This window comes from Protopterus annectens, chromosome 2.part0, assembly GCF_019279795.1.
Source record: "Protopterus annectens isolate FY-2018-M chromosome 2.part0, PAN1.0, whole genome shotgun sequence".
Taxonomy (NCBI): Eukaryota; Metazoa; Chordata; order Ceratodontiformes; family Protopteridae; genus Protopterus; species Protopterus annectens.
In genome coordinates this window covers 1,844,288,289-1,844,312,505 of record NC_056728.1, presented here as the reverse complement: position 1 = coordinate 1,844,312,505, position 24,217 = coordinate 1,844,288,289, and the positions used below count along the sequence as shown (strand labels likewise).

Genomic DNA, 24,217 nt, shown 5'->3' with positions numbered 1-24,217 from the left:
TAAAAACTGTATATGGAATTTATGGTGCAACAACAAATCTTTTCTTATTCCCCCCCCTACACACACACACGCACGCACACACACACACACACACACACACACACACACACACACACACACACACACACACACACACACACACACACACACACACACACACACACTTCCTTTCTGCCACTTCTGAACATATTACTATAGTCTTCTGGGTTCTTTTTAAGTAAGTATTACTCTAATTTTGCAATGCAAATACTGTTAAATCCAAAAATCCATCAAAACACGGTTTGAAATCCTGCAGAGTGATACTCATTTCTTTTTTGATATAACAAAGTTTTGGTATAAAACTTACTTTTAGTAATGCATAAAGACTTTACATTCTTTTCTTGTTACTGCTTTACCTCTTCTTATCATATTTATGGAGTGTGTGTTGAAAACATACTTAAAATGTTTCCCCTTCAAATTGTATTTTATTAAGAGGTCAGTGTGTTGTGTTTTCTAAATTCACATTCTTAATTCTGACTTATTGTACTAAACTACAAGATAGCAAATTAAAATGTATATTCAGAATAAATAGTAATAAAGCATAACAATTTATGATAACTCTTTGCAATATTGCATATAAAATATTTCAGTATTGATCTGTGACAAAATGTTAAGAGCAATGCAATCAATACGTTTAGAATTTTAAATGCAAAAATACAAAATTAAACTTAATGTGAGGGAAAGATTATAGGTTAATCTCAGGGGTGGCGGGAAACTAAATGCAAAAGTGGTGAAGTTGTGACCTAAAGATATTTTTTTAAAAGCAGTTTATTCCTTTATTTCTGTTGCCCAGTCCATGTTCATTCTTCAGATAATTTAATTGTTCTGTCTAATATTATATGCATTTATCCGAGGTTATTATTAGAGAGATGTCCTTCTGACTGAGTACCAAATATGTTACACCAATATCATCATCTAATTCTTCATTCCCTCCCCTTCTCTCTCAGCAGTAGCTTTAATTGTTTAGTGACAAATCATTAGTGCATCCAAGCATAGGATATCCTGACCTAGGAGAGCAGTCTATAAGATACTTAGTCCTTCCACCCATAGCTGTTAATTTAGTGATCATATCTGGCCTTTAACACAGGTCATTGGCACTAAGAGCCCAAATCTAAACACTACACTGGTACAATGTGATGAAGAACATTGTTTAGAAAATCACAAACAAACCAGGCATCCACCAAGGCTACTATCTTTAAAAAGTTTTTTTCCATTAAAGTTTTTAAAGATAGTAGCCTTGGTGGATGCCTGGTTTGTTCATGATTTTCTTATTACATTTTTCTGCTAGGCGACATTTGGCCTGTTTGGATATATTTTTTATTTTATTATTTAGAAAATTCTGGAAATAAAGGGAAATTCTCTCTTTGCTGTAATATAATGCATTTACATATTTTCAATAATTTCACTGTCTGTGAACATTTTTATAGAGTTGGTATAACAAAAGGTAATAAAAGTCAGGAAATAAGTTTAACTTTTCTGATACTTACTAATTCTTCCTACCGCCACTTCCTTTTCCAAAATAGATTTTTATTAGGTTCTTAAGAAGTTTTTCTTAAAATCTTTTAGATTATTTAGTACATTACTTGGGAGAAGGGAACATAAAGACAACATGGAGGGAACAGATATAATTCAATGCATTCACTGTGTATTCGTGTAAGGGAGAAGTATGTTAAACAGTATCCGTATCCAGCACTGTCATTCCATCTAAGTAGAGTAAATTCAGATAATTTGAATTCATCCTTTGCTTACATAGTTGTTGATTTTGGCTCCAGCTGCTACTACACTGAAACTGGCTTTTTGAGTTGAAATGATCAGTGCTGAAGGTAATTTGAATGCATCTCCGAAGCAATACATTGTGAGAAATCTCTAAATATTTTGCATAGATTTCCTTTGTGACAATATTAAATGAGGCAGAATAAAATGAGTAATGATGGAACTGCTACTCAAGAAGATTGTCTGACCCTGAATTTGAAAGAAGCCCAGTATGATATTTGCACAATAATGTAGAAAATATGCCTCCAAACTGCTAAACAATAACAACTAGACATCAGCATTATTTTCTAAATAGGCTGTGTTTTAAAGTACATACACCATTCAGAATCTGTGATAAGTACTTGTTCATCTGTAAATAACTACTCCAAAGACGGTGGATAACCTCACAGAATTAAACACTTCTAGTAGGAGTTACTTGCATGAGATGCACTTCAGTGGTGCAGAGGGATAATGCTCTGAGTACAGCCCAGGTGGCCTGGGTTCATTTAGCGGCTCACATGTCTGATGGAGTGTCAGGGAGGGAACAATGGGTGTTACTATCCAAGGAGGGGAGGGGAGGATGGTGAAGCAGGCTTCTCCCATAACAGTTCTTAGTGGAGGATGGTGTGTGGCTAGGGATGTGTGATATAAAGAGGGGAAAGGGAGGGGGCATGGCTGAGCTGTTGTCGAGGTTGGGCTATACACCATACATCCCCACCGCACATACTCCCTTTGGACATAATCATGAATACCAGGAAGGAGGGGGGAGTAAAAAGGTAGGTCATTATCAAAATCCCTCAACAGATGGTAGATGTATGAGTGCCCTAGAATGCCCTTAACATCTGTGTTGCCCCCAGCCAATGTCAGAATAAGTCCACGGGTGTTGAGAGACAATGGTAAACCTGGTGAAGGGCATGGGGCGCTGGGGTAGGAGTGCCATAGGATGAGGCAATTGTGGAACCCCCCCCAAAAAAAAGAGTTTATTTGCATGAGGTCATAATACATATTGCCATAACATCTGTTGCAAGAAATGAATAATTTTGATAAATAAGTAAACTAGTGAAGCAGTATTAATCAGATGTAAAGAGAAAAACACCTGCATACCTGTTCCCAAGTGTTGTACTTCCAGTAACTGTGGCCACTGGTCACTTCTTTAGAGTCATGCTGTTTCTCTATTGCTTCCTGTAGGTCATCAATCAAAATGCTGCCCAAATATAGATATGAAAACAAACTAGGTTAGACCTTCCAATGACAGTTTACAAACTGCTGTAAATTCAATTACTTTTGAGGTGTATAGTTACACAAGCTGTGAAGTCCTGCACTAGAAAAACATTTAAGAAAGTGTTACTGTTCTATGTGGAAATTTAACATCCAGGAAATTTGTTGAAATTAATACATTCTTTCAGACACTAAATAAATATCATAAAATATACTGAAATATAAGTCAATGTGCTTTGTCAAAATTTCATGAGGTGTGACTCAAACGACTACTCCTATGTCAAAGGAGTAATGTGGTAGTAATGAAACATTTTTTGTAGTATTGCAGTCATTTAACTGCAATACAGCATGTACCAGGCATTTGGTAATCTGACTATCACCAGACCATTTGATATTATATTACAATTTCCAGTATCACTTAACCATAAATGGTGAAACTTTCACAACTGCATTTTATAGCAATTTGCTTGTACTTGATTTCTTAAAGTTGTAACTGGAACAGAGAGCAATGTCTTTTGACAGATATACTCCTAAGAAAATGCAGTGTCATCATAAATCACAGCCTAAAGTAAGCTATTGCAATTATGAAACTGATCCCTTAATTAACAAGGTACAAGATTCGATCCTGACCTCCGGCCGATGCATGTATAGAGTTTGCATGGTTCTTCCTGTGTCTCTGTGGGGATCCATCCATCTCCCAAAAAAACATGCTGAGTGTTTCCACCTCAAACTCGGGCAGCATCACAAACTCTAGATGGTGCCTATAGGTGAAGAGTTTTATAGACCAACTGATTTGAGAACATGGATCTCCAACTGAGCACTGTGTAAGGGCTAGCAAGTTAACAGAAAAGAAATATGGCTCTATATGATTTGATTGTGTTGACTAATGCTGCCAAAAATGGGCAAGGATATTTGCTGAAGATAGGGGAGCATTGCATGATGGTTAAGGTCTTCACCTCCAAAGTACAAGGTTTGATCCTGACCTTCAGCCATTGCCTATTTGTAGTTTGCATGTCCTCCCTGTGTCTCTGTAGGGTTCCTCCCACCTCTGAAAAACATGCTGAGTGTTTTCATCTCAAACTCACAAAGGAATGGAGCTGTTGGCAGCAGCACAGACTCTACATTGTGCCCTACAGGAGAAGAGTTGTATAAACTAACTTTTTTGGGGGGGATCTACTGTGGCGTTTAGTATTCTCATGATAGGAGACTATGGATCACAGACTGTGTGCCTTGGCAGGGCTAGCCACTCATGTAAAACATGGTTCTTGGTGATTCAGTCATGTTGACTAATGTCACCAAATGGGCATGGCTGTTTGCCAGTGATAAGTGGGTTGAGGAGGCGGCCTACTCCAACCTATGCCAGGGACCCATGCTAATGGCGGGAGAGGTGTATGTGCCCCTGTTGGCCAGTGTGTTCCCACCATAAAGCCCAGCAGCCCTGGGTCAATAAGCTACTGGTTGGCTGGTGTCCAATTGCCCTGCTTGGGTTACCTTGGATAGCTCTGTTGAGTGAAGCTGGACATAAAACCAATCGACCTGCCAAACATGAACTAAGAATTGCTGCATTCAATGCAGGTTCACTGATAAGATGCAAATTGGAAGCTTATGACATGACGGTAAGCAGGAGGCTGGACATCCCCTGTATCTAGGAGAAAAGATGGAAGAGCAGTGCAACAAAACCACTTGGATTGGGATCCAGAGCCTACTACTCATGAGAAGGACAGCATAGAAATGGTGTGGGAATTGTGGTGAGGAAGAAGCTTCAGAAGACAATGAAGGATGTCAGCAAAATTAGTGACAGACTCATGCAATCAGTCTCCAGTCTATTGATAGAGCAGTATTCATAATCTCAGCCTATGCCCACAGCAGTGTTGTGCAGTGAGGAAAAGAGAGCATTCAGACAGCAGTTGCAGGGTATACTAGATAAAGCAGGACAACAGGAACTGGTGTTGATAATGGGTGACCTGAATGCACATATTGGAACAGACAGAACAGGATATGCAGACTATCTAGGTCCAAGTGGGTTGGACAACAGGAAAAAAGAAGGACAGAGCATTATAGACTTCTGTCTGGCAAATGGATTGATAATAGCCAACACCTGATTCAGAAAAAAAGTCACAAAATCACACACAAGAGCAGCCATCATTCAACTCAGATAGACATTCTCCTAGTAAGGGAAGGGCACTAGGGTAGAATCACCAGTTGCAAAGTCATTCCCAGTGAAACTGCTGGCCCACAGCATAAGCCACTGATTTCAACAAATAGCTGTAAGTACTGGTCAGAGAATGCTCTAAGTTCAAACAACATCAGGCGGAAGACCTGGAAGTTGACTGGAGAGAAAGCACAACAATTCAGAGAAGCACTCAGGGCAATAGCTCCTCATGAAAAAGAGGAAATAATTAGAGTTGAAGAAGAATGGCAGTGCCACAAAACAGTATGTGTGAGGACTATAGAACATATGGAAATAAGGTACATAAGGAAAGCTGGTGGTGGAATGCAGAAGTCATCAAAAGAATGAGTTCAGGAAAAAGTGGGAGATAGAAAAGAAGGATCAAGCTAGGAAGGAATACTGGTTGGCTAACAAAGAAGCTAAGAAAGTAGTTGCAATAGCAAAGAACAAGGCATCAGAGGCTTTCTTCCATCTGCTGGAAAGTGAGTCAGTAGATGGAACAAAGAAACTATATAAAGGTTGCTAGGTAAACACAGAAAGATAAAGAAGATAGTCAGACACCCTTCATAAGAGATGCCAGCAACAACCTGCTCACCAGTCCACAGGACATCAAAAGCAGATAAAGGGAGTACTTCCAGTAGCTTCTGAATGGAAAAAAACCCACTGAAGCTGCACTGCACCAGACACAGCCTAAAATGAGAGAAGAGGAGGAACCCACCATAGAAGAAGTAAGAAAATAACTAAGAAAAATGAAGTTAGGGAAAGCAGCAGGCTCAGATGAGGTCACAGTAGATAATGATAAACATGCTAGCTGAAATGGGGAGAAATAGCTCTTGAGGGTACTCATAGCAGTGTGGAGAAAAAGGCATATTCCACAAGTCTGAAAAATAAGCATACTAGTGCCAGTGTTCAGGAACAAACAGACATTCACAACTGTGGGCAGTACAAAGGTATCAAACTCCTGTTACATTGTATGAAAGTTCTAGAGAGGGTGATTGGTAAATGAATATGCAGAGTACTAGAAAGTAAGATGGGAGATGAGCAGTTTGGATTTCGGATCAGGATGCAGCACAACTGGCCTGATGTTTGCAGTGATACAGATAGTTGAGAAGAAGCTACAGATGAGGATAAACTCCAACTGCGCATTCATAGACTTGGAGAAAACATATGGCAAGGTCCCAAGAAAGATGATTTGAGCAGTTCTTTGGTGGTCCAAAGACACAAAAACATTGCTAGAACTAGTGCAAGCTATATACAAGGACCCAATGACTCAAGTAGGAACAGTTTTTGATCTCACAGAGGGGTTCCTAGTGGGAATGGGTGTGCACCCGGGTTCAACTATGAGCAAAAGGAAACAAGGGCATCCAGCAAAGAGGTGGATGGATTGTGTGAGACAAGACCTACAACATTCAGGCATGAGTGTTGAAGTAGTCAGGAGAGAGGCATTGAATAGAGATAGATGGCAACACTTGAAACAACACCCCAAATCTATGTAGGAAATGGGAAAAAAGTGGGTTGATGATGATGATGGAAGTGGGTTGAGGACCCAGCCTACTCCAACTCACTCCTGGGACCCATGCTATTGGTGGGAGAGATCTATGTGCCCCTACTGGCCAATTTGTACACACTATAAATCCCAGCAGCCTTAGGTCAATAAGCTACTGGCTGGCTGGTGTCCAGTTGCCCAGCTTAGGTTACCTGCGATAATACTATTGAGTGCAAGCTGGACATAAAACCAACAAACCTGCCAAACATGAACTAAGAATTACTGTACTCAGTGTAGGTTCACAGATAGCATGCAGACTGGAAGTGGATGACATGATGGTAAGGAGGAGGCTGGACATCCTATGTATCTTATCCAGGAAACAAGATGGGCAGTGCAGTAAAAACACTTGGCTTGGGATCCAGTGTTTACTACTCAGGAGCAGGGCAGACTATAAAAGGTAAAGGAATTGTGCTGAGGGAGAGGCTTCAGAAAACAGTGAGAGATGTAATCAGAATTAATGACAGATCAATGGCAATCGGACTCCACTGTAAGGACAGGGCACTATTCATACTCTCATCCAATGCCCCACAGCAGGGTTGTGATAGTGAGGAAAAGAGTGTATTCAGACAGCAGCTGCTGGGCCTACTAGATAAAACTGGACAGAATAGACTAATGATGATGACAGGTGACCTAAATGCATATATTGGGACAGACAGAACAGGATATGAGGAACGCCTGGGTCCACATGGGTTGGACAACAGGAATAAGAAAGGAGAGACCATTCCAGACTTCTGTCTGGCAAATGGCTTGATGGTGGCCAACACATGGTTTAGCAAGAAAGACAGTCACAAGTTCCCATACAGGGGTGGCCAACATGCAACTCAGGTAGACTTCCTCCTGATAAAGGAAAGTGCACTGGGGTAGAGTCAGTAATTGTAAAATCATCTCCAGTAAAACAGTCAGCCAACAGCATAATCAATTGGGTGGCACAATGAACTGCAAGCAGTGGTCAGAGATGGCTCTATAGTCAACATAGACTAGGCTGAAGACCTGGAAGTTTACTGGAGGGAAATCACAAGAGTGCAAGAAATTATTCAGGGCTCTAGCAATTCAAAAAAAAGAAGAAATGTGTGTAGTTGAAGAATAAGAATGTCAGGGCCTCAAATCAACATGTGTGAGGACTGTAGAACAGATATGTGGCTGACTCAGGTATGGAAATAAGGTACATGCAGAACGCTGGTTGTGGACTTCAGAAGTCCTGGAAGTCATCAAAAGAAAGAAGGAGTGCACAAAAAATGGTTGATAGAAAAGCTGGTCCAAGTTAAGAAGGAATATGCTGGTTGTCTAACAAACAGGCTAAGAATGGAGTTGCAGTAGCAAAGAACAAAAGCATCAAAGGTACTCAACCAGCTTCTGGAAAGTGACTTGATAAATGGCTCATGGAAACTCTATCTGGTTCCAAGCAAACACAGAAAGATAAAAAAGATAGATACCATAAGAGATGCCAGCAACACCCTACTCACTAGTCTACAGGACATCAAAGACAGATGGAAGGAGTACTTATTTCTGAATGAAAAAATCCCACAGAGGGCATACTGCACCAGACACAGCCTATCATGAAAAAGGAGGAGGAGGACTCCACCCTTGAAGAAATAAGCACATCTCTAAGGAATAGAAGTTAGGGAAAGCAGCAGGGATAGATGAGCTCACACTAGATATGATAAAAATGTTGAGTGAGATATGGGAGAAATTGCACCTGAGGGTACTCATAACAGTATGGAGAGAAAGGCATAACCCAAATGGCTGCAGAATAAGCATACTAGTGCCAGTGTACAAGAACAAACAGGACATTCACAGCTGCGGGCAGTACAGAGGTAGGAAGCTCCTGTCATACTGCATGAAAGTTCTGGAGAGGGTGCTTGATAAACAAGTACACAGAGTAGTAGCAAGTAAGATGGGAGATGAGCAGTTTGGATTAATTTAAGGATGCAGCACAACCGACCCAATGTTTGCAGTGAGAGAAATAGCTGAGCAGAAACTAGAGATGAAGAAGTATATGACAAGGTCCCATGAAAGCTAATTTGGGTAGTCCTGCAGTGGTTTGAAGGTCCATATACATTGGTAGAATTAGTGCTGGGTATGTGCAAGGTCCCAGTGACTCAAGTATGTACAGTGTTCGGTCTCACAGAGGGGTTCCCATTGGAAGTGGGTGTGGTTCAACTCTTAGTCCACTTCTGTTCATACTACTGTTGGACTACATTAACAAGCAGGTTGGAGGGGATAGATCAACAAACTTGCTGTATGCAGATGATGTGCATTACAGGCAGACTCCGAGCAAGAACTTCGGCAAAGGATAGTGGAATGGAATACAAAACAGAAAGCACATGTGATGAAACTATGCACGGATAAGACAGCTGTAATGGCAGTAAATGAAGAAATCAGAAGAAGGTGAGAACTGAGATAGATGGGAAATAGTGGAACTTGAACATCTTCAAGAATCTGAGAGGGGGTGGTTCAGGAGAAGGCAATTCTGAATGAGGAGATCAAAGCTACAGTCAGAGGGGCTCCAGTCAATTGGCACAGAGCATCAGGGCTAGTGAATACAGAAGAATACCAAAGAAGTTGAAAAGTAAGGTGTACAAGACAGTGGTGTGACCAGTACTACTGTATTGTACAGGAACTTGGAAGTAAAGGCAGAGCAGTTGAGAAAGCTAGAGGTGATAGAGATGAAGTGCCTGAGATGGGTAGTAGGATGGACACTATGGGACAGATGAAGAAATGAGGACTTTGGAGCAGAAGTCAAAGTAGCTCCAATTGCAGAGAAGGTAAAAGGGAACAGTTTACAGTGTTTTGGGCACAAGTGGACAAAAGCAGAAGACAATCTGGTGAAGAAGATTTGAGATAGACAGGAAGAAGTCAAGAAGAACCAAGGGTGTCCTGAAAAGAAGTGGATGGATTGTGTGAGAGAAGACCTCTGACAGTCAGGCAGGACTGTTGAAGAAGGTAGGAGAGTGGCATTGAATCAAGAGAGATGGTGACAGTTGACATGATACCCTGGCCCCCATGTAGAACATAGGAAAAAGGGGGGTTGATGATGAGAGAGAGAGGGAGACTGACTGTCTTCAGCTATTTTATGAAGTTTAGAAGTAACCAACAATTCCATAGTGAACTTATTTCCAATGGTACTTCCTTCTCCAATCCCAAACACATTACTAGTATTCTTCCAGATAAAAATCTCTTCCAGCTTCACTCCACCCACCCTCTGCTCCTCCCCAGTCAATTTGGCCCTTTCCAAAATTACAAACACAAATTATATGGGCCCTAACAGTATGTCTGGATATCTTCCAAGAATCGTAAAGTCCCACCTAGTAAAACTCTCTGCATAAATGTAGTCACTGACCCTGGGAATTACAGACCTGTTAATCTCACTAATATTGTTTGCAAGACAACAATAATATAGCTGACATTATATCACCCTTATATCACTGGATTCTGTGCTATGAATGACCCAGCACTCTTTGAACTCCTTCACCTAAACAGAACCAGTGGTAAAGCAAATATCCACTCTAAAGACATAAACCTATTCTACAAATCATTAATACAAGATGGCATGACAGATACCTAACCCTATTCATCCTCTTTTTCAGGAATAGGTTGACCTCACCTATCAAGCAGAGTATTTCCTGAGTAACATTTAAAACCAGTGTACATTACTGGACAAGTGTTCGCAAATTTTGATTGGGGATATTTGGAGACAATCTACTTAACTGACAACATTGTTATTCTCCCACAGTGCCGGGTAATGTGGCTGAGGGTCTCGTTGGTCTCCTTGACCATAAGCTTCATCAAAAAATATATGACCATTTAAACAAATTAGTGTGAAAAAGTACAAGTATTTATTTTAAGTGAAGACTAGTGGTAGGAACCAAACAGAACTGCAGTTGCTAAAAGCTGCCTGACTTCAGAAATTCAGGTTAACCCACTAGAATGAATATTTTTAAATCTAGGAAATATCTACCAGGTATGATTTTATGATTATTCTTGTCATCACTGTAACAGGGTGCACAAACTAATAGCTACAGAATTATTGTATGTGATATTGCAGTAATAAAACACCTGCATTTTAGATCACCTTTAATTATAACTCTTGTAACTGTACACAAGAACAAAGCAAATTTGTACTCTTGTAACCAATAACTAATTCATTTTTGGTATTATCAGACAAGATAGTAATTATGAAGTTTATTTAGGACACATGACACCTTGTATCATATTGCAACATAATACATTCTTCACATTTATGCTTTTATTACCCACTACAAATAAATTAATTTCTCAGTTACCTCTATCAGATTGTTAAATATTGTTATTACCGTGTGTGTGGAGTGTAATGTGTCTGCATTGCTATGTTGTATTGCTATTTAATAATTGTCCAGTAGAAGAACCTCTGTTATGTCTGGTAAACTTTCACAAACTACAGGACAACTGTTCTGTCCATGCTATGTGTTCTTCACATTATCAGACTCAGATGACTCAGCTGATATGAATTTGAGATACTGCTGAGTCAGCATTTATACCAGTGAACAACCATATTAATCTTCAATCCATTTATAACATAGTTAAGTAATGTAGGTCAGATCCATAGGTAAAATCTAGCTGAAATGCTGCATATATATTTTGAGAACTTTATAATTCTTTGAGAACTTTATAAGCTGAAAAACAATAACATGGTCTGCTTACTAATTCATGATTACTGTACTAGGACATTAACAAAAGCTCCCGTACTTACAAATGCTTGATTCCACTCTGCTCCAAGACACTCTGCACGTAGGCAGCCTGAGCTGCACTTACATGGAAATCCACATCCGTGTTTGGTGATAGCTGATTTACAGACTCAGGATACCAGAAGTCAAGCTGCAGAATATGAAGGAGTGATTAATGAAGTTTCAGTAACTGTAACTCTTCAGAATGATAGCAGTCTTAGTAAGTACAGTGGCTACTGCAGCTGCCTCAAGCCATTCCATACCTCTCAGCCTCTTAGCACAAGCAATCTGGACAAAACCAAAAATAATGGGGGTACAATGGTCAAAAAACAGGGACACATTTTTATAATTGCTCTTATAAACTTAAAAAGTTGTTAGAATAGCAATGTTTGCTTTAGCATGTATTTTTTTGAAGAATATGAAGTCTAAAACTCAAATGTCTGTCATTATCTAGTGACCTAAATCCTCAATGATTTGCCAGAAAGCCACAGCATTTGTTGATAAAATATGAATTCTGTATGCCTTTAAACTCTCTTGGGTGTATACATTTTTAAAATTTGTTAGGTACAGTATTCAGGTAAAAAAGACTGCTCTTTGTTTAAAACAATAATCTTGATTTCTGTTTAAAGTTTTATCAGAAAAACCCTAATATAAGACAGTGAAGTAAACCATCTCAAAAAGCAGTATAAAATAACAATAAATAAACATATAATGTATGATATGGAAGTAATAAAGACCGCCTGTAAACTGGCTTCATAATTTAGACAACTGAGAACCTTAATTCCTTTTGTATATTTTCTATGAATCCTTTCTAATGTCTGTTACTCTTTAATATAGGAATTCCAAACAACAGTATAATACTTACGTTTGGAGCTTTTAACCTATAAAATAGGCCAATCATAACCCTCCTATCTGTAGTGTGAACATATTTGAATACCTCTGACAAGTTTGCAAGCTTTTCTTTGATATAATCGATATTTCTTTGAATATGTTTGTCATCTAAGAGATATTGACTTTTTCTGTATTTGTATTATCATACTATAAGTAGTCAAATATAATTGGACCAAAGGATACATATTTAGTTCTTCCAGCATTAATCATCACATCATTTTGGAAGCCCATGTCAACAACATGATTAAGGCTGATTGTATACATTTTCATCATTTAACTAGTAATACATTTTCATATTTTGATATAATACACATAAACAGCATACAAGATAGATGTGTGAAAACAAATGTTTCAACAGCTTTTGAGTGTTTTTTGAGATTGTTTCCTGCTGGAACCGTGAATTGGAGTCTCTGCAGTAACATATTTTTCTTCTTGGTTTGAAACTCTGTCAAAAGCACTAGAAAGATCCATATAAACTGCATCGACTTGTTGACTTTTATTTAATGCATTTGGGACATTATGGTATATAAAATAAATTGCAACTAGTTTGTTTGTGTCTTTAGGCTTTTCCCGGTTAGGGGTCGCCACAGCGGAACTCTGGTCCGCTAATGACTGGTAGTGGATTTTTACGTACCGGGTTACCAGCCCTGATGCACAACCTTCAACGAAGGCACGCACCATTCACGTATGCCTCCACACAGAAGACGGTCTAGCTGAGAATCGAACGGGACAACGTCTTGCTATGAGGCGACAACGCTACCACAGCACCACCACTGCAATTGCAGCTAGTAGTGGAGTTAATTTTTATGTTCGTGTTGGTTAATGCTCAGCAGGTTTTTCTGCTTTATTTCATAGGTTCATATGTGTATTCTAGGTTAATGAACACAGGGACCTTTATAATCCTAGCCATACATCCCATAAGTTTCCAGCAAGTTTTGGTGCTCTATAGGTTATTTTAAGGGATATATGTAATATAGGGAATGGGTGGTCAAGCATTTAAAGGCTGCCTCTGTCCATTAGAGACCCAGGAGCATGACTAGGGGTTGAATTTCTGATTTCTCATCCAGTTGTCCAGGTTACAGTTTAATAGCATTAGGGAAGAGCTCTGCTTCACATGGATGGGGAGCCTGTTCCAGAGAATTTCATTTGGTATTTTTGGCCAATCTAGTCATTCCATTAATTTTCCTGTATTAGTTATCAGGCAGATGGTTCATCAGTTTCAATTGCCTGTTCTTTCCCCCTTATTTTTGTATGCAGGTCTGATTAAGCCACTGACTCCTGCACCTCATATAACACAGTCACTGTCGTTCTTTTAATATAGGATTCGTAATGGCTCGCGACAAATGCTGCTGGAGAGTTTAGATCTTGTTAATATTGTGTTAGTGTAACAGCCCTGGCAGCATTTAAATGAATAATGAAGTATGATGAATTGTTAACAACAGTTTATTACTATTTGTAACTACTTTAATTGTGCTCATGTCTTCTGAAGTAAACAGTATTAAACAAGTCCTAATATAGTTAAAATAAATTATTTTCAAACATCAGCTTAGATTGTGTTGAATAACCGTTTTCATCATTCTAGTATACTGTAAAGAGAGTTTCTTCCTGAGATTTAGCTTTATTTATATAAAAATAAAATGGGTTTTATCATTACATTTAAGTATCAGTTTCTTTTCATATGTAGGTATATATATTTTTGTTAACTTTGGCCGCAGTGCCTTCTGATCATCATCCCACTCCTCGTTAATCAACCTTTTACTTCCCCATCACTTAGGTGGTAGATGGAAAGTGTATATATTCATCTACCTTGTTCCACATTGCTTCCAGAGGAATTTTGCCAGGATACGACTTGCAGCTGTCTGTGTGACACTCCTGGATCTCCCTGTGTTTTTGGAATGTACCAGATGCTAGTAGACCTAGGCTCAGACACACTTTTGTTTCAAGAGGGATGGGGTTGCCTCACAATGTACGTACACACATGTGTGGGGCAGACATGTTGCACACAGAATCCGATGGCCATGCATGGAATTTGTAATTATTATACACTGAATACTTAATTACTCAGACTGTTTGCAAGGAATCTCCTGAAATCGGTCTGCAACAGGTACGCTGAAGTCTTCTTTTGGCACGCTGAGCTGTCTGCAACTATCTTTTGCAATCTGGGCCATGTGTGCTTTGCATATATTGTTTTCATGCAACCCTTGCTACTCAGTGTGAGGAGCAACAGCAGCTCCAAGAACAGCTACTATGAGCATAAGCCCTGCATTACGAATAAGAAATGCTAATTCCTCCATCCAACTTTGCATGCTGTGGCAGAGAATGTAACCACTGTTACATCAGAGACTATTACACTGTCAGTGCCTTAAGGGCAGATTAAAGTAAACCCATGCTGGGATGGTACTTGTGATAAGATTTCCGTATGTTCTAAGCTGGTACAAGAAGGTAAATGAAGGAACCACTGTAGCATGGGGCAGGTGACCATTTTCAACACCATTGTTAAGTAGAGAGGTTCATCCTGCAGTCAGAGTAAAGAAGAGGAGTGAGCACAGAAGGTAGAAATAGTCATTTCACTCAATGCTCTTGTATCTCCAATGCAACCAGCAGAAAGATAAATAAGAAAGGGACAGCATGCTCAATAACCAATGTCTAGCATGGCCTCTGCAGGAGCAGCACATGACCCTCAAATAAAGTGCTTATGCATTTTGCTTCAATGCAGAAGAATGTGATATCATGTGGCATGGAAACCATGTTCTCAGTTTTACATGTTCACAGGGTCATAGTGTAAATTTTCAAATGTATGTCCAACTATCCTTAAGAAGATTGTTTGTTATAACTTCATGTTACTCATTTCTACATCCTCCTGTTAAAAAAAAATCACTTTTGGTTAAATACAGATATCTTTATTAGCTAACGTTTACACGGTGAGGTATTTCTTCCTTTAGTTAGTACTTCTTCAGATAGTTATTAAAGCAAAAAATGATGCCAATCCTTTTGTTATTTATAACATTTGCTTTTAGAATACACATCCAGTAGGAAAACTGGTGTTCATAAAAGGATATAGAGTCTACATTACAACAGTGTAGCAATGCAACACCTATCAAATTTGCAAAGTAAAGCTCAGTAGATCAAGGGGCAGGAAAGTGTTTTGTCCTATTGGATGTGGCTTTGTGTTAGAACAGTCCAATCAAGGCTGTGAGATTTATTGGCATTTAAGTTAGAAAAATGAAAATGACTGTGTGTGGCTTGGGGGTGAGGAGTGGGGAGGAAAGAAAGTGTGGCTGAAATGCTACTCTGCCAATAACACTAGTGACTTAATGCTATTTATGAACCTTTGGGCTGTTGAGGAAGTGCCATATCTATCTATCTATCTATCTATCTATCTATCTATCTATCTATCTATCTATCTATCTATCTATCTATCTATCTGTCTGTCTGTCTATCTATCTATCTATCTATCTATCTATCTATCTATCTATCCATCCATTTACATACATAAACTGGGTAGGGAATGCACAGTAATATCAAGAAATATTTGAAAATAACCAGATAGAAATGTCCTAGTGAAAGGACGTAGTTAGAAAGGTTTGAATAGGCTGAATGATCAGAGCTACACAAAGGATATTTTGTATAGAATGTATATTAGGTCTAGTCCTCTTGCTGAGCTCAGTGTGAGCTGCCTCATCCTTCATTGTGGTTCTGCAGAATGGTAGGAGTAACTTGAAAACATCCAGGACATTCTCCAAACATGCTGTGCCAATCAGAATGTGAATTAAGAAGGCAGCCAACTAATGGGGAACATTTTTGAGCTACCGAGTCAGCTGTTTTAGTATGGAAAATTGGTCAGTGGGAGTGTGCTGACTTATTCTGCTCTAGAACCATTTGTATACAGTGAGGAAGGTGGAAATGGCATAAATTATTTGGTAGGCTAGATGAAAGAAAGTGCTGTCTGATTTTATTATTTAATTCATGACCCAAAAACTCTATACAGATCTGAGTGTAGGGACCTAAAGAAAACAAGATGAGTATAGGGAGTGGCATTTAGACACAACAAGGAGGCATTTAGTGACTTGCCCAGTGGAAGAGACTATGAAAAGGAGTAGTCTGATCAAAGCATGGAATTTAATTTGGCAGTTCAATAAGTAATATTAATGTACATGGTTGGGAAGGGTTGGAGAAATATGGGAAAGAGTGCTTTAAAAAAGTGAAACGCTATTTCTCCTAATTCACAAGTGTATAGAAGTTGTTGTAAAACTATGAGCTGCTAAGGTAGAGCTATATGTCAGAGTAGCTAAGGCAAGCTAAAGAAAACAGTGAAACAAACTGATAAAAGTCTAAAACCCAGTTAGAGGTGAAGAGTGTTAAAACGAACTGGTGAAGCTTGACCCAGCTATGGAGGTACAGTGATGTCTTAACATAGGTTTGAGATGAAAGTGAATGAATTATGACCAGGTGATAAGTAAGGTGACAAATCCACCACTGTGTTTCTGGCCCACTAGTAATTCAAGGAGGCTAAGGGAATTCACACTTTGTATCAGTTAGAGTAGGTACTACAAGTGAAGATGGACAGTGGTGATCCTCTATGAATTACTCAGATGACATTGTTTGGGTAAAACAACCAATTAGAATGTGCTAACTATATTTGTCATAGGAACTACAACATGGAGTTTAGGGCTATGTAGAGGAAATTAAATGGTTTTAGTTTAGGAATCCTTTGCATGGGCTTCTTTGTGGGCCTTGACGCTAATATATTCAACCAACCTAAGAAAATGATAGTGAAAACCCAGACTAATGGGGTGGACGTGTCCCATTATATGAATAAGACATTCAGTGTATGTGGATTTCAGGGAAGTGATGTGGCCTTGGGCACTATAGACTAAACACCACGCATTAATGGAAGAACATGTAATAAGACTTTCTGGGGCATTGATCAAAATATAAAGCTGATTTTGGTAAAATAGGTAATGAGGGATGCCACATGTATGTTCCATCAAACACAGGGTAGATAAGGGTAAGTATATGGGGGTGGTGGCTATGGTCTAAGAAGGAAAAGGCCTACTTGGTCTATGAAGACCAGTGGAACCTGTGCCAATCTTTATCAAACCATGCTATGTGTATATATATATATATATATATATATATATATATATATATATACCTGGGCTCGCCTAATGGTTAGAAGGGAAAATCAACAGAGGGTGGGTGAATGTGAAACCTTTGATTGGGCTCAGGGTAGTGGTACTGAGCAAAGTTTGCAAATAAACTGGGGAGAATGAATTAAGGTATAGATGGTGATCACACCAGTGAAATGGGTTGTGCTGTAACAATACACTAAGTCAAACTTGGTTCAATTAGTCAAGCTGAGGTGGACCTCAGATAGGAGGTGTTTGTAGGTAAGAGGATTCATACGAGGAGACAGGTAACTGTGCATGTTCTGTGTGGTTGGTCTAAGTGGGATATTTGGAATGAATTCACTGCCCTTTTCATTAAAGATTTAGGTGCACTGGCACTGGTTAAGTACTGTTGTGCTGACATGAGGACTTCTTCAGACTGTGGCTGACAATTCTGGCCCTCTTGGGGAATGGAAGCAATCCTGCTTGAAATAATATTAGTAAGGTGACATGCAAGCCTGAATACTGCTGCTTTGAAACCTGTTGTCAAAATAAAGGTGGAACTAAGAAGAAGCCTTGAAAGTTGAACTTTTCTCTACTTTTTTGCTCCTGCACTAGTTTCATCCTCAGATCTGAGGTCCTCTGCACATACACAATTCTCCTTCTAGCCACTAAACTAATAATGCCATGTTTCTTTTCAAAATAATACATATAACCTTAATTCCCTTACTGCATACCTCCTGGATTTATTATTGTTGTTTTTCCTTTTACAACCTTATTATTATACTTTTTTATGTATAAAGCTATGTATAATTTCATGGAGTACATTATTTTTCTTATCCATTGTATTCATGACATTGTTTTGTTCTGTATTATTGTAAACTTGTCTCTACTTGTATGTCTGTTTGGGGCTTTTCCCCTTGGGTCTCCACTGAAAAAGGGCAAATTCTTACCTAGCTGGACCAACCTGGTTAACAAATGCAAAATAAATCAATCAATAAATAAATAAATAAATAAATAAGTAAATATTTGACTGAAGGAACCTTGACTCTCTATAATATCTGTGGTGTATGTGGGTGTGTTAATGTTCATAAAATATAAAGTCCAAATCAACCACTAGGACTGACATATTATACTGAGTGGACTTGAGAATAATATCCTGCTGTAACTAAACTATAGAATAAGTGAAAAAGGAGAGGATAGGAGCCCATCATGGAAACCTGGGTAGGCAGGTTTACTGTAAGAAAAAAATAAATGAATCAAGCTACAGGCACATGCAGACCCTAGGCAGTTTCAAGTACAAATTAAATATGCAACATATTAACTCCTTAGTCCCAAAGGGGGTGGTAGCAAGAACAAAAAATAAAATAAATAGCAAGAGTAAAGTATGTGCTAGAAAACAGTGCAGAACCCTGCCTAGAAAATGATAAACAAAGGATCCTGAGTGCTTAGAATAAAGTAGAATAGAAAGGGGAGTGATGGAAGGAACATGCCAATGGTCCATGTAACTTCAAGCAATAATGCCAAACATTCTGTAACATCATATCGCTAATATCATTCTAGAGAATAAGCGTGAAAGTATATTAAGCTAACATGATGTAGAACATAAAAAGTTTTGACCATCATGGGGACTTACCAAGTATTATATCTGAACAATTCACACATAAGCAAACTTGGAGTGAATAGTCTGTATGGGAATATGTGTGAAATCAAAGAGGGAGTAAACCTGGCGTCATTAAATAACGACAAAAAAAATTTTCATGAAGGGGGATTATTGTTTTTGTTTATTGCTCAGGTGTGTGAATAGTCTCAGAACTTCCTTCATGTGCTTCCTCAAAAAAAGTTGTTTTACTTCCTTGTGTGGAGAGCTCTTTCAACACTGTCCATCACCGTTGCTGTTGCTCTTTGTATTCATCTTAGTGTAGTATCTATAGGGGTACAACTTCCTTAACTTCAGAATGTCTTTAATGGAAAGTTATTCACTGAGACCAGGGGAGACTACTGCCATTGAACTTAACTTGCCATTAAATCGGATAAGGGAGGAGGGGTTGTTTTGATGGAACAGTTATCTTATGTAGCCAAAATTTGACCTACTTATATGAGTATATTTTTGCACTGGTTTCATTGAATGAACTTACTATTGCCAATCACAGGTTAGATTTGATTCTTGATGAGCTGTTCTTGGAACACAATTTTGACCCTGGTGAAACTATTTTTAAGAGCAAAAACACCATTAATTCCCTCCATATTTGGAATACCTAAAATCCATAAGTGTTTGTCAGATCCCCCAAGACAGAGCCCTTTGCCAGATTTACTGATATGAACCTTAAAAAAAATTTTGTGGACAGACCTCACATTTTAACTGACTCATGGGACCTCTTGAGGAATTAAGCTAATTGTGAATTTAAAAATGATTTTGCATTCTTAAGCATTGACATTAAAAATGTATTTCTGGTTATTCCACACAAAGAGGGTTTGGAATACTTTATAGAAGTCTTGACATTGGGCATCAATGTTACACAAAACACTACCAATGCGTTGACTACCTTTATTGATTTGGTGTTAAGAAACAACTATGTCAACTTTGAGGACAAATATCTTAAGCAGATAAAAGGGGATGCCATGGGAGCTTCATCTGCCCTGGTCTTTGCCAATATTATTTTATGGTTCAGGGAAACAAAATTTATTTTTGTCTCTGAGTTTATAAAATCCATTTATAGATATTACAGATACCTGGATAACATCTTAATTTTATGGGATAATGAGATTGCTAAAATACCCTAGTTTATGCAGTACATCAATGTGTCTAAATCTTTTTTGGTGTTTATCCATACGGTTGACCTTGACTGTTGTAATTATTTAGATGTGCAGTTGTATAAGAACAATAGAGATAAAGGACTTGAATCTTCTATTTATAGAAAGCTAACCTAGTCTAACTGGTTTTTGCACTATGATAGTAACCACCCCTTTTGACAAAAAAGGAACTGGTCAAGGGGCAAATGATTAGGCTGCCCAGGTTAGTTACTGATGAAGATGCTTTTCACATAGAGTTAAAGACTATGAAAGGTATGGTTTTACAAGGAACTTATCCCATTTAGCTCATTGATGAAGTGACTATCACTGTATTACAGGGCAGATGTACTCAATATGCCCACTTCTCTGTACCCTGAGTTCAAGAATGATATGACTAAGGTAGACATTAATCCTAGCACGACCTTGTTATTAACTTATGATGACAATTTTGTAAGAATAAAATCTTTAGGAGAAAAGAATTGGAGAGCGATATTCCAAAGATTTTGACTTGACCAGTAAGCTAGAGTTTACTGAAGAAAAACAAAAAGGAATTAGTTGACAAAAGGGTTTTATGAGGAAGTGTGGTTATTGTAAACATCATCATCAGCCCCCTTTTTTCTACATGGGGTAGGGGTATCATGTTAACTGTCGCCAACTTTCTCTTTTCAGTGCCATACTCGTGCCTTCCTCAACACTCATGCCTGACTGTCGCAGATCTTCTTTCACACAATTCATCCACCTCTTTGATGGATGTCCTCGCTTCCTCTTACCTTCTTCCTGTCTGTCCCAAATCTTCCTCAGCAGATTGTCTTCTACTTTTCTACATGTGTGCCCAAACCACCGTAATCTGTTCTCTTTGATCTTTCCTGCAATTGGAGCTACTCTTCTGCTCTTATGTCCACATTTCTTTGTCTATCCCACAGTGTGCATCCTACCACCTTTCTCAGGCACTTCATTTCCATCACCTCTAGCTTCTTCACCTGTTCTGCCTTTACTGCCCAGGTTTCTGTACCATACAGTAGTACTGGTCACACCACTGTCTTGTACACCTTACTTTTCAGCTTCTTTGGCATTCTTCTTTCATAGACTACACCTGATACTCTATGCCAGTTGGCTGGAGCCCCTCTGATTCTAGCTTTGACCTCTTCATTCAGACTACCCTTCTCCTCAGCTACCTCTCCCAGATATTTGAAGCTGTGTACCTGTTCCACTATCTTCCCTTCTATCTCTATTTTCAGCTTCTTCTGATTTCCCCAATTTACTGCCATTACCACCCTCTTATCTGTGCTTAGTTTCATCCCCTGTGCCTTCATATTTGCATTCCATGCTCCTATTGTTTGCTGAAGTTCTAGCTCAGAGTCTGCCTGCACTGCCACATCATTTCATACAGCAGCTTTGTTGATCCATCCCCTCCAACCTGTTTGCTAATGTAGTCCATCATCAGTAATAATAGCAGTGGGCTCAGAGCTGAACCCTGATGTACACCCACTCCCACTGGGAACCCCTCTGTGAGCCTGGACATGGTTCGTACTTGAGTCATTGGGTCCTTGTGCATAGCCTGCAATAATTCTACCAATATTTCTGGGACTTCAAACAACCACAGTACTGCTCAGATCAGCTTTCTTGGGACCTTGTCATATGCTTTCTCCAAGTCCAAGAATGTCCAGTTGGGCTCTCTCCTCATCTCTAGCTTTTTCTCAAGTATCTGTCTCAGTGCAAATATTGGGTCAATTGTGCTGCATCCTGATCTGACTTGAAAATACTCATCTCACATTCTACTACTCTGCATATCCATTTATCAATCACCCTCTCCAGAACTTTCATGCAATGTGATAGGAGTTTGATGCCTCTGTACTGTCCACAATTGTGGATGTTCCATTTGTTCTTGTACACTGGCATGAGTATGCTTATTCTCCAGTCATCTGGGTTATGCCTTTGTCTCCACACTGCGAGTCCCCTTAGGAGCCATTTCTCCTCTATCTCATCCAACATCTTTATCATATCTGCTGTGACCTCATCTGAGCCTGCTGTTTTCTTACTTCTTCTATGGTGGGCTCCTCTTCTTCTCTCATTGTAGGCTGTTTCTGGGGTAGTACAGCTTCTGTGGGGTTTTCTTCATTCAAAAGCTGCTGGTAATACTCCTTCCATCTGCCTTTGATGTCTTCTGGACTGGTGAGCAGGTTGTTGCTGGCATCCCTTATGAAGGGTGTCTGACTATCTTCTTTATCTTTCTGTCTTTGCCTTGCAACCTGATATAGTTTATTTGTACCCCTTACTGAGTCACTTTCCAGAAGTTGGTACAGTGACTCTGATGCCCTATTCTTTGCTATTGCGACTTCTTTCTTAGCTTCTTTGTTAGCCAACCAGTAGTCATTCTTAGCCTGGTCAGTCTTTTCTGTCTCCCACTTCTTCCTGAACTCCTTCTTTCTTTTGATGACTTCCTGGACTTCTGCATTCCACCACCAGCTTTCCTTATGTACCTTATTTCTGTACCTGGCTCCGCCACATATCTTTTCTGCAGTCCTAACACATGCTGTTTTTAGGGGCTGCCATTCTTCAACTCCATCTATTTCCTCCTCTTCTTGGGGTGCTAGGGCCCTGAGTAATTCCTTGAACTGTTGTGCTTTCTCTCCTGTCAACTTCCAGGTCTTCAGCCTGGTATCTATTGACCTTAGAGCCTTCTCTGACCAGTGCTTGCAGCTGATTGTGGTAAATAGTGGTTTATGCTGTGGGCTAACTGTTTCACTGGGGATGACTTTGCAATCATGGATTCTACCCTGGTGCCTTTTCCTTACTAGGAGGAAGTCTACCTGACTTGCATGTTAACTACTCTTGTATGTGATTTTGTGACTGTCTGAACCATGTGTTGGCTACTATGAAGCCATTTGCCAGACAGAAATCTTGTATGGCTTCTCCTTCTTTATTCCTGTTGCCCCACCCATGTGGGCACAGGCAGTCCTCATTAGCCTTTTCTGGCTGTCCCGATATGTGCATTCAAGTCACCCATTATCAACACCAATTCATGTTGTCCTGCTTTATCTAGTAGGTCCTGCAACTGCTGTCTGCATGCACTCTTTTCCTCACTATCACAGCCTTGCTGTGGAGCATAGGCTGAGATTATGAATACTGCCCTATCGTTACACTGGAGTCTGACTGCCATGGGTCTGTCATTAATTCTGATGATATCCCTTACTGCCTTCTGAAGCTACTCTCTTGCCACAATTCCTACATCATTTCTAGCCTGCCCTCCACCTGAGTAGTAGACTCTGGATCCCAAGCCAAGTGGCTTTGCTGCACTGCCCTTCCATCTCGTCTGTTGGATACATAGGATGTCCTACCTCCTCAGTAACATCATGTCATCTACTTCCAAGCTCTGTCCTTTCAGTGAACCTACATTAAGCGTAGCAATTCTCAGTTCATATTTGGCAGGTTGATTGGTTTTACGTCCAGCTTTCACTCAACAGAGCTATCCCAGGTAACCCAGGCTGGGCAACTAGACACCGGTCAGCCAGTAGCTTATTGACCCAGGGCTGCTGGGCTTTATGGCGGGCACACACTGGCCAATAGGGGCACATATACCCCTCCTTAGCATGGGTCCCTGGTGTGGGTCAGAGGAGGCCGGGTTCTCAATCCACTTATCACCGGTAACTACCATGCCCATTTTTGGCAACATTAGTCAACATGACCGAATCACCTAGAGCCATATTTTACACCATCGCATGGCTAGCCCTGCCATGGCATGCAGTCTGTGATCCATGTTCTCCTATCTTGAGGATACTGTGCACCACAGTAGATGCCCAAAGTGGTTGGTCTGTACAACTCTTCCCCCTATAGGGCACCATGTAGAGTCTGTGCTACTGCCCACAGCTCCATTCATTGGTGAGGTTTGAGATGGAAACACTCACCATTTTTTTTTCGGACATGGGAGAAACCCCACGGAGACACAGGGAGAACATGCAAACTCCAAACAGGCATTGGTCAGAGGTCAGGATTGAAC

At 39.6% G+C, this 24,217-nt stretch overlaps 1 protein-coding gene across 1 annotated transcript in view; it reads right to left on the bottom strand.

Moving 5' to 3' along the window:
• Nucleotides 1-24,217, bottom strand: part of LOC122793779 (carboxypeptidase B-like) — a 322,241-nt gene that overhangs the window by 286,271 nt on the left and 11,753 nt on the right. Inside the window, exons 3-4 of the mRNA XM_044061969.1 lie at nt 11,455-11,579; nt 2,896-2,995 (exon numbers count right to left, since the gene is read on the bottom strand). Of these exons, the coding sequence (XP_043917904.1) occupies nt 2,896-2,995; nt 11,455-11,579 (225 nt within the window). The remainder of the gene's footprint in view (nt 1-2,895; nt 2,996-11,454; nt 11,580-24,217) is intronic.